This window comes from Hakea prostrata, chromosome 2 (genome assembly GCF_041222555.1).
Source record: "Hakea prostrata isolate BN-2017 chromosome 2, UWA_Hpros_2, whole genome shotgun sequence".
Classification (NCBI taxonomy): Eukaryota; Viridiplantae; Streptophyta; class Magnoliopsida; order Proteales; family Proteaceae; genus Hakea; species Hakea prostrata.
The window spans coordinates 58142758-58158485 of record NC_142601.1 but is presented as its reverse complement, the minus strand read 5'-3'; the positions used below and the strand labels follow the sequence as shown (position 1 = coordinate 58158485).

Sequence of the window (15728 nt, the reverse complement as noted above, 5' to 3'; positions counted from 1 at the left end):
GAAAGAGGACTGTAACCACAGCAAACAAAGGACGCTGCAGCCTTTGCACTCGGTCCTCATGGATGTTGTAGGTCTGAAAACAGATCAGAAGGCCTACAGTAGAACCGGTGAGAGCTCTGAGTGACTTGAGTTCCAAGTAGATTAAGGAAAACGTTAGAGAATCCAAACAAGTGAGAGAGCCGGTGGGAAATGAGAACTGAGTGAGAAGAGAGGCTACATCAAGGCTAGCTTTATAGACGGTTAGGGTTTCCAGAGAGGCAGAAGAGAGTTAGGGTTTTAGGAAATTAACCCTTCAACCTCTGCAGCAAACTTGACATGGGAAAAAGCATGAACGGTTTCAAGTTTTGCGACATTCTTTATTTCATGTTGATCATGCGCTGAAGAAGCTATTCCTTTCATATACTTAACCATAAGATGAAATCTTGTTGGCTTCCCCCTCAACACATCTTCTCCTCTGGTGAGTCAAATCCCTCTATTACATTTTTACTGATGGATCTTGAGATTCTACTTCGTGTTCAGGTTGTAGAGGATGCCTCATATGGGACTGATGTGGAAATCTTATAGCAGCCAAAGCTCAGATAGGAAAAGTTTGCTAAGGTGCAGCAGTTGAATTTTAGGCTATTAGATACGCTATCCGGCTAGCGAAGGCTCTTCCAATATCGAAAGTAACTATCTTCTCAGATTGTTTAGAAGTGCTCTATAGCTTTAACAGATCGTCAACACTCCTTGGATTGGATGTGTTGAGTGTTGTGGTCTCGCTGCTGAGATAAAACAACTCTGTCTTCTGAGTTTTGTAATTTTGATCATATTTCAAAATCCAGCAACTCTTATATTCCAAGCCCCATGGTTGGAATTTCTTTGTAATCCTCCCATGGTTTTTCTGCATTTGAATGAATACGTACAGGGAAATTATAGATTTTTACCCAAAATAACAAAAAACTCTAAATAGATTGCCAGAACTTCTCCATCCCCATGACTTTCACTAGCTATGTGTTCCAAGTCATCTCACTTCAGATGAGAAAACTCAAGATGCTAGTAGTAGTAATTTTCAATGATACAGATGCCCATCATCTCACTTCAGATGAGAAAACTCAAGATGCTAGTAGTAGTGATTTTCAATGATACAGATGCCATCAAGTCTAGAGACTAGAAACACTGAAGCCTAGAGTGAAGAGCAGCAGCACCTTGCTTGGCATTTGTCAAGGCAGTAACTACCATTCCGACTTGTAACTCAATAACTATCTACTTCTTTCTTGGATAGATTCTGAAACGAAACAGATAATGAATGAAAGTAATTGCAGAACAGTTAGCACAGTTGAGCTTGCTTATCAACAGCAATTAACATAAAAGAGAATTGCAGCAGAGTCAACACAGTTGAGCTTGCTTGCCAACAGCAAACTGAGAAAATAATAATCTAAGAATACCTCAGTTGACAAACTAAAAAAGTAAACAATAATCCGGAAATCACCTGTAATCTATGCAAATGATATAGAATCAATACCCGAAGAAGAACAATGTTCCTATGCATGCCCAAGTGGCAGCTGAAACGATTTAAATCCAAGTAGACTTTATATTAGCCATCTTGATGTACTCAATCCAAGAAGAAAAAAACATCATTCATGGAATAAAAACCAGAATACTTTTCAGCTGAAAGGATTTAAATCCAAGTAGACTTTTTATTAGCCATCTTGATGTACTCAATCCAAGAAGGAAAAAAAAAGTGTCCTTCATGGAATAAAAACCTGAATACCTTTCTCTATAATGTCACAAATTTTTTTTTCGTCCAAATAAGGTCACAAATTTGTGTCAACCAAGTCCCTTTCTCCATAATGTCACAAATTTGTGTCGAACAAGTCCTAATGGCCGTCAAGGCATCTGTACAAGAACAACACCACTGCTCATCTTTATGGATCTCAACTCTATGCTGCACCGCTTATTCATTTTTGGTTCGAAATTTTTGTTCTGTTATTTGCATAAAATTCCTCGTGATAAACATCAAACCACATTCATTGTGGGATGCTATTACAACTCCAGTAGTCAAACCCAGAAAAGATATTAGGGAAATTTATGAATGACTTGTCCCCCCAATCCCAAGCAGGATCACAAGGGAAAAAAGTCTTTTAAGGAAAGTTTTGAGAGTATCAAGTTTCAAGGAAATTTAAGAATCTGAGATTTTGTAGAGGTATTCTTGCCTGCAATGAAGCATAACTTTGCAAATCACATTATACACTATGCTCTAAGAGAATAACCCCAATTAACAGCATGAGAAATCTTTAATTGTCTACTTGGAATTCACTCCAGCATCTCCTTTTCAGAATAGGGCACAAGAATAAACTTTGGAAATCACATTATACACTATGCTCTAAGAGAATAACCCCAATTTTCAGAATAGGGCAGAAGAGCCTAGTTTGCTATCGGAATGCACTACATAGGAGAAGAGACCAAACAAGACTAGGCAGAAATTGAAAGCGTTCTCAGAAAAAAAAAAAACTGTTTAATTCCTGCAGTAACTTCTCTCACATTAAAGATGACTTGTGTAACAAGTGAAGCTGTAATCAGCCAAACCAAAGTCATAAATAACAATATCCATAACCTCTTTACTGTAGGAATATTTATAAGATGTCTTACCATAAGAAAACTATAAAATTGAAAGGGAACTAAGAAGTGCCTCATTAGCCCTTAGAGTCATAAAAAATCAAAGCATTTCACATGCCCAACAAAGACATGCCATTCATTGAGACACTGAAGTTCATGGAAGATATATACACTCTAAAGCAGTTTAATCTACTTATTTTTTTAGCTTTGGACAAGCATACTCAAGCACTTCCAAGGAAAACAAGATTCGAAAAACCCAATGTTGTACCCAGAATCATAGACAGGTACTCAAGAATCAAGAAAGCTGCATCCATTATCACACGATGGTGACATAAATGGCACATTGTACTCAAGAATCAAGAAAGCTGCATCCATTATCACAAGGTGGTGCCATAAATGGCACATTTTCCATTTGTGATGGGCACCTGGTTTCTGCAACATCCTCTAAGCAAAGAGCTCCACAAGGAATTTCTGAGAAATTCTATACATATGAAGGAAGAGTTTTCAGATTATAATGACACGACCATATAGAAAGAAAGAAATTTCATTCATCAGCATTGTGCAGCCATCAATCCAACATAACCAGTAAACTACTTCACTTGAATGTGGTTTGGATTATAAAATCAAGCCACTCAATTACATATAGAACAAAGTACCAATTCAATACCTCAACAAATAAGCTTTATAGGTGAGGCTCCACAAGTACATACAGTGGTTTCCCACTAAGCCTTCGTTCTTCCTGAAAAAATGTAATCATTAGGAAACAACTCAACTAGACATGCAGGAAAAAAAGTATCAAGTTTTAGTACAACTTCAGGGACTCCGCAGGGGGTGTCCACATTATAAGGTTTATATTTACACTAGATTCTAGAGAAAATCAGTTTAGAGCTCCATTAGATAAACAAAATGGCTATGGTCAAGCAAAGTATGGACATCCAAATTATCTTGTATTCCTACAGCTACTGCACAATTTAACAAGTTATACTCAGTTAATAGTTCAAGCTGCAAAAACTATGGCCCCCCTTAGCAGAGGGGCCATAAACATCCTATATATTGACAATTATAGGAGTGACCTCTAACATTTATAAAGCAGAGGGCAAAAAAAAACATGAATGATGGATCATCGAGCAGGGAAAACCAAATTATAGTTGGAAAAGTAAACATGAGCAATAAGAGAAAATCATTGCTACCTAACTATAGGTGTTAAAAAAATTCTCTGCATGTTTACCAATCTTACAAGCAGATGCCTTGGCAGTTGGCATCTTGAGGATTCAAGCACTTGGTAAGGCACAATAACTGAATTGCCAATTCAAGTATGTCAAAAGTAAAAAAAAAAATTGATAACAGTTCATCTTAGTTGCATTAAGCATCAGATAAAAAATATTTATATTTTCCTAATAAACACATGAATGGAATGTTAACTTATCATTAATGTTCAATGATACTATATTTTCTAGATTTATAAAAGGTCTATGTTAAGTTAGACCTGCAGTTGCAGCAGTAAAGGCAGGTAGTGATAAGATGCACTTGACAGTAATAGATGTAACAAACAAAAATAAGAATGATTATTCAGGCACTTGACACCAATTAGAGAAAAAACAGTCCAAATCACAAAGTTGTGAGTTGTAACAGAACGATGCTGAACTAGATTTACAAGATTAACAGGTGAGAGAATTCATTTACTTTATGATCTCAAGAATTACCTTGATCTCAGGCAACCCAATAACACATGCACACTCGACTACTTCAGCCCCCACACGTTCTATAAAATCAGCAAAATAAAGTTGATGTAATTTTAGAGAAAATGCAGAAAGACCAAGTTCTGAAAGAGAAGAGAAGAGATACAATAACTATGGATCCTTCAAAGTGTGAGCTCCAGCATCTTACCAAGAAGTCTAATTGCAGCAGAGAGGGTGCCACCAGTGGCCACCAAATCATCAATGATTAATGCACGCTCTCCAGGCTGAACAGCCTCAACATGCATCTGTAAACAATCAGTCCCATATTCTAACACATAGTCTTCCGATATCACTTTACCTACAAATTGAATTTTTGAAAGGTTAGGAGTCATAACAGTAAACCTTCACCCTCCCTTTGCCCCAAACACCCTCCCCCCTCCCCAACCCTTTCCCCAAAAAAGACCACAGGCACATAGGCACAAGAAAACTTATCAACTTCTCGTTGCTGATAAATTTGATATTTATATCAGCAAACAAAATAACATGGATTTAAATGCAGGAATTCAGAAGGAAACAGCATGTTGAACATATATATCAGCATTGGAACGGAAATTATTTTACTTTTCTTATGTAAGGAAATGTACCATAGTCACTTTCCATTGAACAAAAGAATTTGTTCAAAATCCTTAAATTGAAGAGCTACTAAATTCTTGAATTCTAACAATAAAAAAGACCTCAAAAAGTCACTTACCTGGCAACTTTTTAGGTTTGCGTAGGGGCACAAATTTTGCACCAATAGCCAAGGCAATTGAAGGGCCAAACATGAATCCTCTTGCTTCAACTCCTAGCATTTGTAGGATTTGGTAAGTGGTCAATCAATATAAAGAAGAAGAAGAAAAATCAGTGACAGAACTACAACTCAGATGACCTAACTATAAAAATATAACTGCTTACACATGATCATCCAAGACTTTCCAAGCCACTTAAGGTTGGCCTCAAACTAGATGACACACAAAACTAAAGGCTGTTGATTGAGGTATGAAATACTTATAGGTCATAATTGTTGTTGCATTCAGTAAGGTAACAAAATGTCCTACTCCAGGAACCCTAGAAAATGTGGTTGACAGGCCAGGCCAAATTGCTACTATGTTTAGAAGTTTTAAAAGAAAAACATAATAAATTTTATTACTGAAAGAAGATTCTTTATGAGAGAAAAATAGAACTCAAAATTATAAAGATGGTACTAGGTGTTGTACTAGTATGCAAGCAAAGAATGAAAATTAGTAAGAAATTATTAAAATAACTTCTGAGGCATCCGAAGTTCAAACCAAACATGTGGAAAGTCATTGGCCCACTACCACATATTAAAGTTATTGATTAACTCAGAATTCAGTAAGTCAATTGAGTTACATGCGCAAGTCATCTATCTTGAAAATTTTGTGCTAGAAAATAATTCAGGTTTTAATCCACAATCATTAACTTAAAGAAAACAGGCATCACTAACTGGAAACTTTCATGGACAGCCATGAAGTATATAAATATTATTCATTAACCTCCAGGTAACCGTGAAACCTCAGAATTGATTTTAGAAGAAAATTAACAATAGAATTCACAGAAATAAATAAGAAAAGTTAAAAAGAACAATGGGAGGACCCCAAAGCCTACCATCAAGAACAATGGGAATCAAATAACTCAGCAGGTATAGACTTACCAGTTGGTTGAGATAAAAGTGCAAGACCAACTGAATGATATTTATTTCTACCAAAAAAAAAAAAGACTCAATGATATTTATGAAGATCAATATAAACAGAAGTAGATAGAAAATCTTCGAACACTTTCTAAACCAGGGGGCACACATGCAAAGATAAGAACAGAAATATATGACAGACTAAAGACGAGTGGTGTTGCATCTATTGTTCTCTGCCACCAAATCATCGAAAAAAATCTCTGAACTCAGGAAAAAGAAAATTTAACTGAACACCTTTCTGTAACAATTGGTAATACAATCTCCCAACCAAAAAAAAAAGGAATAAACAAATGAAAAATCCAATGTTGGAGCACAATTGGTTTCGGTTCATCCACTCTTCCCCAGCACTAAATTCCTTTATGTTCCTTCAGCTTTAGACAATATAGGGAAACATAAAGAAAGCAGATTGAATTACACCAAAAATTTACAGGAAAAAAAAAAATCAAATGCATCTGCTCTTAAAATAATAATCTCTGCAGGGTCAATGGGAACTGCGCTGCCTGACCCCAGCCAACAGTTACGGGAAACAAGAAAAGAAAACATGAAAACAAAACAGCAACACAGGGTACAAATGTACAAAGTACAATAGAAAAGGGTGCAAATTACTAACAGGTCAGGAATTTTCTGCATGGCAAGAAAAGGGTCATAGTTAGCGCTTTGGATAAAATTAATTATTTTTATTGCTGTGAACAGTTCACAAGACTTCCTTGAGCTGCAGAAAACCATTTTCTTCTTGTTCTATAGATTCTCTCCATCTTGTGACCATAACACGAAGAACCAAAGTACGCAACACTACATCAGAAAAAATAAAGCTGCAAGAACCAAATAGAAACCGACAAAGGAAGGGGGATAAAAGAAAAAAAGAAAAGATAACACACACACACACACAGAGAAGGGATGAAATAAGAACTATTACCAGCCACAACTGTGATATTCATATCTCTGTAACGGTCAATAAATATGTCAACGGTGTCTTTGAAGGCCTTGTGATCCAGTAAAAGTGTAGTGATATCTTGAAACATTATTCCTGAAAACACCCAATTAAAGGGGAAACAAAGTCATCTGTTTGATCAAAGTGAAATGTATCAGCCAAAAAAATTACAGTAAACAACCAAAACCTGCTTTTGGGAAGTGAGGAACAACTCTAATAGCTTCATATATGCCCTGCAGCCTTGGGTCTCCATGCAGTTGCAACCCATTCTCTCTTTCCAACATTTCCTCAATCTCTGCTTAAAGTTTCTTTCTTTAGCTCTTCTGCGGAGGAGTCTCTCCTTCCAAGTCCAAACAGAACTCTATAAAACCTTTCTGCGTTGCAGAGAGAAAGAGAAAGAGAGGGAGAGAGAGTTTTGAAAAATAAAAATAAGAAAAGGTGAAATTTTTCTGTTGGCTAAAAACCACGACATACGAGTACAAAGAAGGTCTCAGTCCTCAATGCTTGTACGCAATCTTTCTCGGTATTTTCTCAATTCTTTTTTTTCATTATTTTCAAGAGGATAAATATCCCGTGTTACAATTCTAACTTCTTCGTTCTCCACCATGGAATCTCTACCGTCAACATAATTTGATGATTTGAAAGTAGCTTCCTTTGTGCTTATCGAGAGGTTTTAAGGAAGATGAGCAGCAGTGAGCAAAGGAAGTACACGTAGTGTATCATTTGTTCTCTCTCCTTCTTTGAGTGGAACGATGTGGGGCTTTTTTGGGGAAGCGATTCTGAGAAGAGCATTTACGGCCGAGTATCTGAAGACAGTCTGGCAGAAGATTTGGGTTCCTGTGGGGTCCATTATTGTCCTCTACTTGCTGACACATAGATGACGTAGGATTCCTCTTTACTGATTCATCATCAAGTTCATAATCCATCATTTTTCTTGACCCAAAACTTAAAAAAAAGGTTTCAAAAGTAGGATTTGCATCCGGATGTGGCATCTGACGTGTTCACTGAAGTAGGACCAATCAGCAACTATGAACAAGAACGTAATGATCCAATGGGAACAGTACAACACTCCCAGCTAACATTTTCATGTGAAAATTCAAAAATATTTATATTTAATTAAATTCTATAATTGATTGGAAACTAATTAATAGTATTAACTCATTAAGGGCCCGTTTGATTACACGAGTCTAAAGATTTCAAATATCTAGAGATTTCAAATCTATAGACTTCAAATCTATGGAGTCATAATTTATAAAATTAAGTGTTTGGGTTGTGGAATGAAATCTGTGGATTCATCCTAAAAAAATATTTGATCAGCGTTGATTTTTGTGAATGTGCAAATGTATAGTTTTTTTGAAATCTCTGGATTTCACCCCTTACCCATAAATCTACAGATTCACGTTTTTAGTATAAAAAAGAGAATCTATAGAATTCATGAATCTAAAGATTTTTACAACCAAACGGGTATAATTCTCAGATTCATGAATCCAAAGATTTGAAATCTCTAGATTTATGTAACCAAACAAGCCCTAAGAGATTTCCTTCCCCGAAAAGAACAAAATACTCATAAACTATGATGCATTTTAATGTCATTATCAAATTTACAGTTATACCCCTAGCTTAGTGACATCATCCTTTTCTACTTTTCCTTTCTTTTTTTCGATGGGGGTTTCAAAGTCTCTCTCTCTTTCTCATTACTTACTCAAAAGAGTGTCTCCAACTTCTTCTTTTTTATTTGATAAACTATAATGAAAAATGACGATACAAGTACCATACACAGTGTTTTTGGTAGAACTAGCCAAGAGAATCATTTATTCCTACGAAAATGTGCTACATTTGATTGGATGACGAGCAACATATTTTGTTGTTCGTTCGTTAAACAAAAAAAAAAAGGTTCATTGCAACTATTGAGTATAGCTCAAGCTTGATGCAGATTGGATTGTGCTTTGGAATGTATTGGGGGTATATTGAGTTCAGTATATATTGAATTGAAAACTCATTTTTCTAAGATACTTCACTGTACACTTAAGGGTCTTTCCCACACTATGAGTTGTACTTAGAATTGGGCAACTGTATGAATGTTATGTTGGGTTTGGGTGTCTTGTATTCTGTGAGTCCATGTAATTATGGTTTTTGTTATATTTGTAATTGAAACAGGGTTTGTATCCATTACTAATATTAGGGTAAAATTGTAATTACATTAGAATTAGGGTTTTAGGTGTCTATATAAATAATCTCAGTGGGATAACCTATAGGCATCAATCTTTGTAGGGGATTGGGGAACTCATCATGAGGATAAGGATTGGGGGCAAGCAAAAGATAATACTTTGTGGGTGTGAGAATAGTGTGAGGTTTCCGGAAAATAGTAAAACTCATTTTCTCTCTGATGGACGTAGGCATGGTTTTTTTTAACCACGTTAAATTCCCTAGTGTGCTTTGCTTGTGTTCTTCTCTGTTCGTGGTTGTGCATCTATTATCCCCCTAACATGTTAGTCCCAAAGATTGTCACAATGCTCAATCATCCGTTTACTCAACCAGGGCATCTGGAGGAGGTAGTTATGATGCTACGTATAAAAACTAAACTATACTTGTTATGTTGGCTATCAGTCTTTCCACAATTAGCTTGTCACAATGGTTCCTTAATTTAGAAAACCAGGCTCTTTATTCTACTCACCCATTATCTCTTTTTTTTGGCTTCCATTCTTGATGGGGTATTTCTATATTACAAGATAGAGAACACATGAGGTTATTGGGCCCCAACATAGAAGATAAATATGGGCCTTAAAGGGCAAGAGAAAATATTATTTAAGAAAGAAAGAAAAGAAAAAAACGAACGGTGGCACGGGCACCGGGGGCACCACACACGTTTGGAAAGCGAAACGGAGAAAGACATCTTTGTCCGTCAATTAATTAGAAGGGCCCACAAGAGAACGTGGAGGATGACTGTTGAGACGCACGCGCATTGTACTTTTCAAAATTATAACCTGATTATTGGACGTTGATACGGCCCAGTGGGCCCCCATTTCTGGCATATCTTTCGTTCTGTCTCTCTTTTTCTCTCTCCCGTATCTGAAACATGTACCTTGTAAATCTTACCATCGGGACCGCACGTACAGTTTGTCTCCGATGGACGGTTATAGATGTTCTGTTCACCTATCTTTATCCTCATCTCAGCCGTCGAACGTTCCAAAAAGCAGATCACGCGAGATCTTTTTGTTCCCCTGTACCTTTTCCTGACGCGCACGCCCAAGTCAAAGCAAGACAAGACCCTCCTTCTAGTAGGAGTTGGATCAATTCCTTCCGATCCACACAGTAATGGTGGAGTGGACCCACATATAAATATATTAAAAAATAAACTAAAGATAAAAATTTTATTGAATATTACGTGGGACCCATTATTTAATATATGGATCAAAAGTGTCATGAGAATACATTGTTGGCTCTCCTAATGAGAAGCTGATCGAGACTCTTCTACCATTTACCCTTTTAATTTGGAGTTCAATTTCAATGTTGCGCAATGCTGTGCTGCGAACAGTCTAAATTTCGATCTCGACAATTTGTTTATCAAAGTATGAAAATATATTTTTTGAAAATGATGCGTTCAAAATCTGCTCAGCCCTTGGATCTCCTTGTGATGACCTGCAAAACGAAAACGTCATATGTGGCCCGACCGCTGGGGTCGGGAGTCCACCTCCGAAGGCTAAGTCAGTTGATGAACTTAATCACGAACGGCTCTGCTAGAAGCACAAAGCTAAGGAAAAAACGGGGAAAAGTGACCTAGATTGTAAGCCTCTGATAGTTTATGTCTACCAGTGTGTATGTGGATCTGAGTCATTTCTCACCTTGTAGGTAAGTAAGGTTTATATAGAGTGTATCTTCGAATCTCCTTTGTTGGATGCACTTAAGCATTCTTCGGGAAGTCGTTGGATCCTAAGAGTTAGATCCATTGAGCGATAGACTACTACTAGTTTGAACTAGTAGAGGACTCCTGAGATAACATCAAGGTTATTCGATGATTATCCCTTTAATGATGATAAGTGACAGCCGCCAAGTTATGCCTGCCGTCATTAAGGTAATTAACTCAATCCATAAGTAGGATTAGGGCGTGCCTATAGCTGATTTATTTTTCTTCCTCAGCAAGCTATCTTCTGGACCCAGCTCGCTCGGAAGCGAGTCGATTCCCTCCGTCTCAACCGGGGTCGAGGATCAAACCGAGTATGAACCAGGTTCAATCATATTTTCTCCGTATCAGAAAATGAACAGTCGAGATCGAAATCTAGGAAGTGTTGCGCATTAATTGCATAGCACCCAATGAATTTTATTTAACTTGTCCCAAAAAAAAAAAATATGATCGAACCCCCAATTACTGGGATCAAGGATTAAGTGTTCTTAGGCACAAAAGAGGCGAATGAAGGGAATAAGGCATAGAGAGACAAAGGTTTGAACTCAAAACTACTTTGATTTACTGTCTCTGTATAAAAGTTTGTCACCATTAATGTTCAAGCAACAAGTCTGAAAGAGTAAAACTCAAATTCTAATAATTAGAAATCATACTCTCCAACATTTAGATTGATAAAATGTCAAATAGGATTCATAGATTTAGACATGAAATAGACTATATGATCAAACAATTGAAACATCCTCACACTAAGGTATACATAGAAAATGAACTTTTATTCTAAACCACATTTTGATGTCTATCATCAAGGTGGAGAACTCAATACTTTTTAAAAGTGCAAATTTGTGGCTCATCTCTAACTTAGATGAAATCATTGGTTCTAATAATTCTAATGTGCTTCACGTTCTTAGAATTTTTCATCTCATGGAGTTGGTTTTGCCTTCAGGATTTGATCCAGTTAATAAAAATCAATGTGGTTTAAAACCTCGTTCAAATTCTACCCAACTGGCGAACACTAACAATGACAGCAATTATAAATTAAGAAAATTAATTAACTAAGCCAACATGAATGCTTATGATGAGTAGTGATACGTTTTCTTAGCTTTTCTTGTCCTCTCTTTTGATATGGAAATCTAGAATTTGAAATTTGGTTAGATCTTTTAAAAAATTCAGATTTGATATCTATGTGAGAATCTTAACGAAATCAACTTTAGTAGGCATGACTTAGTAGACTTTTTGAATTTTATCTGGATCAAACTACAACAACCTTAATTCAATACTATTCTAAAATCCATTCAACATATAAGAGGGGTCCACCCATCAACATTTATCAGAATAGATTTTTACATTTAAACTCACGATCTAAAGAAACTAGTTTTCGAGCAAAGACATGGGACAGAAAATCAATGTATAGACAATCAAATATAAATATGAAAGTCGTTATTCAAATCACTTTGTTAGGTACATTTCTACATCAGATCAGCATCAACAAGACTTGATGCAATGATCTTAAATCGACGCAATATCACGCATGCACATATATTAATTCTCTTTGTCATCTTCTCTTGTATCTCTAGTCTATGAATACTTCTCATCCACTTATTTGGTGCACATACACCAAATCTTCTTTCAAATTTAATGCACCAAGGGATCAATAGTCACTACTGTCACTCTCATTGCAAGCTCACTAGGGTTTCCACTTTACTAGATTCTGCAAATCATATATGCCTTAAATAACATTTTCTTGCCTAAAAGCAGTGGAGTTGCTGTTTGCAGATTGAGATGGGCTGAGTTTGGGCCCAATCTACATTTTTGAGGCCCAAATTTAAATCATGGCCTTATAAGCCCAGCCCAGGAATCCAGGCCTTATTGTTGCCTTGCATGATGATTATTGTAGTTGATTAATGCTAATTAAACTACATTTAAAAAGCATGATAATGCTAGATGACCCAAGATTTCCCTTTACAGTATAGTTGTTTTTTTTAACTTTCTGGAGCTGAAATGGGATTTTCTTGTTTGCTCAAATGATGGATATGAGTGGACTTAGAATGATAATCTCACTCTGTAATCAATTTCTTGGTCACATCAGATCCTAATCATATGGTTTAACCATTATTAGGGAATCCTAATAGGATCTGATGTGGAGGGTGTGGGGAATCCCTTGAACAAAACCAAGTGGGGGCTATGGGTATCACCACTTCCCCCACATGAGTTTCCAACACTTAAAAAGATTGAAAAAGAAGAAGAAGAAGAAATAAAAGCATCTGCTGTAGCTCTTTCCCTCTAAGCATCATAGAATCCCTTTCTCTATGGTTGTTGGAGGAATGACCTTTCACCAAAAGTGCCCCCACCCTCTCTCTCTCTCTCTCTTTGTGCAGAGAGAGAGAGAGAGAGAGAACCTGATTGGGTTCACTCAAGTATGCTGTTGACCATAAGATTATGAAGAAAGCTTTAGGGAGAGAGAGAGAGAGAGGGAGAGAATCAAAAAAGTTCAGCAACTGATGATCTGAAAAACCCAGAAAAGGAAGAGGAGAACAGAGAATGATACCAGAAAACCTGAACATTTCTGTGGTAATCCTTTCTAAAACAAGTGAATGATTAAGATTCCCATAAGTTAATATTGATAGCTTCAGTGATCAAACATGTCATTATTACCTGTTAAACTGTTCATTAGTATATATGAATTAGGGAGTAATTTAAACATATTTGACTCCACTACCCTATACATAGCTCACAGAGATCCAACAGATCAAGCACAAAAAAATATATATATAGAAGGAAAGGATCACATTTTGATTCGAAGAGGGTTAGTTTATTCTTAAAGTTTGATATTGTTTTTCATTGCGAGAGCATCTTCATGATCTTTAGTGCAAATGCTCTCTACCTAACTGCCTTTGCTCTCATTCCTTCGACATCACACATGAGCCTGCCCATGTATCTCAGCAGGTTTCTGTTAGCTCAACTAAAAGAATGGACAGGTAGGGACAGCCCGTTTGGGTGGAGAGGATCTAAATTAGTATGATTTTGAAATTAAAAAAATATGATTAGTGCAAATAACAAAATATGAAATCATTAAATGCTAACAATGACCAAGGAGCAATATGTCGCTGACATATCACGAAATATCGGCGAAAATTCGGTTTGTCGCTCATGATGACACGAAACCAACCTCCAAAACGAAATATACCAAAAGTAGCCAAAATTCGTCAACAAATTGGCGAAATGTCAGCAAAAATCACTGTTATTGTATGAGTTGTTCTATGTTCAAGGAATATGACCAGAGCACTAGTCCCTCTTTTGGCTCTATAAACCCCAAGGTATTGTTTCTTGCCTTCCTTCAAATACATTGATTTCCTTAGTAGCTTGCTCTCTCTTCCTTTTGAAACGAAGAAGATCTAATTTAAGCCTCTATTCTCGATAATATTTCAAGGCATGGGTTTTGTCTCACTTGCTACAATCAACTTTGTGCGCATTCGGAAGTAGATCGGCTAGAAGTGCTGGCTCCAGTCGACGAAGCCCAAACTGACCATCTCATGTATGTTTGCCGCCATCAATGCCAATGAACGACAAAGATGATGCCTAGGATTTGCTTTATGCCGCTACTTGGCAAGTTGAGAGGATGAAGATGAATGACGAAATTCCCAAGTGCCACCAAGGGCAAGGGCTGTTAGGTCCCCCAAAAAAACCAGCTTCAATCACTCTCCCTTTTAAAAACCGTTAACCTCTCTGGAAAAATTATTTCCAGCAAACAATGAAGAATGCACCCCTTTTAAGTTTTAACCCTTTTAAATATTGGTGATATTTGACGACCTATCAGGGTTTTGGTGGTTTCACCGGCTCACCGACAACGGAATTTGAACTAACTTTTCAAACCTTGACAAGGACTACAAAAATTACAATTAATTATTAATTCTTTATCTCATTTAGAACTTTTTTTTTTTGGGGGTAGAATTTCAAAACTAATTTTTATTAGGACAAAAATTGACATTTGAGTAGGGGACCTCCCCACCCCCCATTCTCCTAAAGAAATAAATTAAAAACAGTTTATCTATATATATATATATATACCAAAATTAAATTATTTTTTTAATACTAATACATAATTATATAATTTTTATTTCTTGTCTCTTACAACTAATTATCTTATTGAAATAGCAAATTACATTTAAAATTCTTGTATTTATGAATAGTTATGCTTATCTTTTTTGGAATTCATTCTATTACAAATGTCCCCACTTAGCACATCACTTTTAAATATAAAAGAACATATTTATCCTTTTTTTAATTATAATTTGAATAGAAAAGGGAAATATTAATAGTTTTGAAAATGACTTTTCACTCAATCTTATTATTCTAACAAAATTGTCAAAATTATTATATAATTCAAAAGATTAAGAGCCTAAATGTAATAAAATAAAAATTCAGTGAGTGTAAACATAGTTATTTGCAAACACAAATGACTCTTCTACTAACCCAAAAAAATTAAATTAAAAATATTTTAAAATAAAAAAAAAAATTAAAAAATTAAAAAATTAAAAAATTCTTCTTAACGTTTTTTATTTTTTTGTTGCATGGGTTGTATAGCAATATAGAAAGGAGTGGGATTCCACCACGTACCATGGACCCTCTTCTACAATGCCCATCTGGATTACTAGCTGCCAGTTCAGTTAGCGCGTTAATTTGATTGACATGTATGTCTAATTATCATTAAATTTTTTAAAATAATCACTTTTCATTTTATAATGTTTATAAAATATAGATAGCTTAAATGAGTAGACCCCACCATTTAATGATTAGAATCCAAATTGTAAAAAATAAAAAAATTAGACCCAAATCATCAATTATTTTTTTATTTTTGCTAATACAACTCGAAATTCC

General features: G+C 35.8%; 1 protein-coding gene across 3 annotated transcripts; it reads right to left on the bottom strand.

Moving 5' to 3' along the window:
• Window positions 1-787: 787 nt before the first annotated feature.
• Window positions 788-7389, bottom strand: LOC149025219 (adenine phosphoribosyltransferase 5-like). 3 transcript variants are annotated; one of them, XR_016171706.1, is made up of 8 exons: window positions 7140-7389; window positions 6938-7048; window positions 5026-5118; window positions 4483-4632; window positions 4299-4357; window positions 3263-3334; window positions 1469-3076; window positions 788-1264 (listed from the first exon to the last, which is right to left on the bottom strand). XR_016171706.1 is itself a non-coding variant. In XM_089145443.1 (7 exons), the coding sequence occupies exons 1-6, from the start codon at window positions 7234-7236 to the stop codon at window positions 3278-3280; spliced, it is 567 nt and encodes a 188-aa protein (XP_089001569.1). In that variant the 5' UTR covers window positions 7237-7389; the 3' UTR covers window positions 799-1264; window positions 3263-3277. The 3 variants fall into 3 exon arrangements, 2 of the variants coding, with proteins under 2 accessions (XP_089001570.1, XP_089001569.1); XM_089145443.1 differs by lacking the exon at window positions 1469-3076 and having other exon boundaries at window positions 799-1264; XM_089145444.1 differs by lacking the exons at window positions 1469-3076; window positions 6938-7048; window positions 7140-7389 and adding an exon at window positions 6256-6908 and having other exon boundaries at window positions 793-1264.
• Window positions 7390-15728: the final 8339 nt, after the last annotated feature.

What these genes read in the sequence shown, in the direction of transcription:
- LOC149025219 (XM_089145443.1), bottom strand. Translation starts at nt 7,236, where the DNA reads ATGTTGGAAAGAGAGAATGGGTTGCAACTGCATGGAGACCCAAGGCTG. An exon ending in CAAACCTAAAAAGTTGCCAG is followed by an intron (nt 4,633 to 5,025) that starts GTAAGTGACTTT and finishes TTCAATTTGTAG; the next exon opens with GTAAAGTGATATCGGAAGAC. An exon ending in TTGGGTTGCCTGAGATCAAG is followed by an intron (nt 3,335 to 4,298) that starts GTAATTCTTGAG and finishes ACATTTTTTCAG; the next exon opens with GAAGAACGAAGGCTTAGTGG.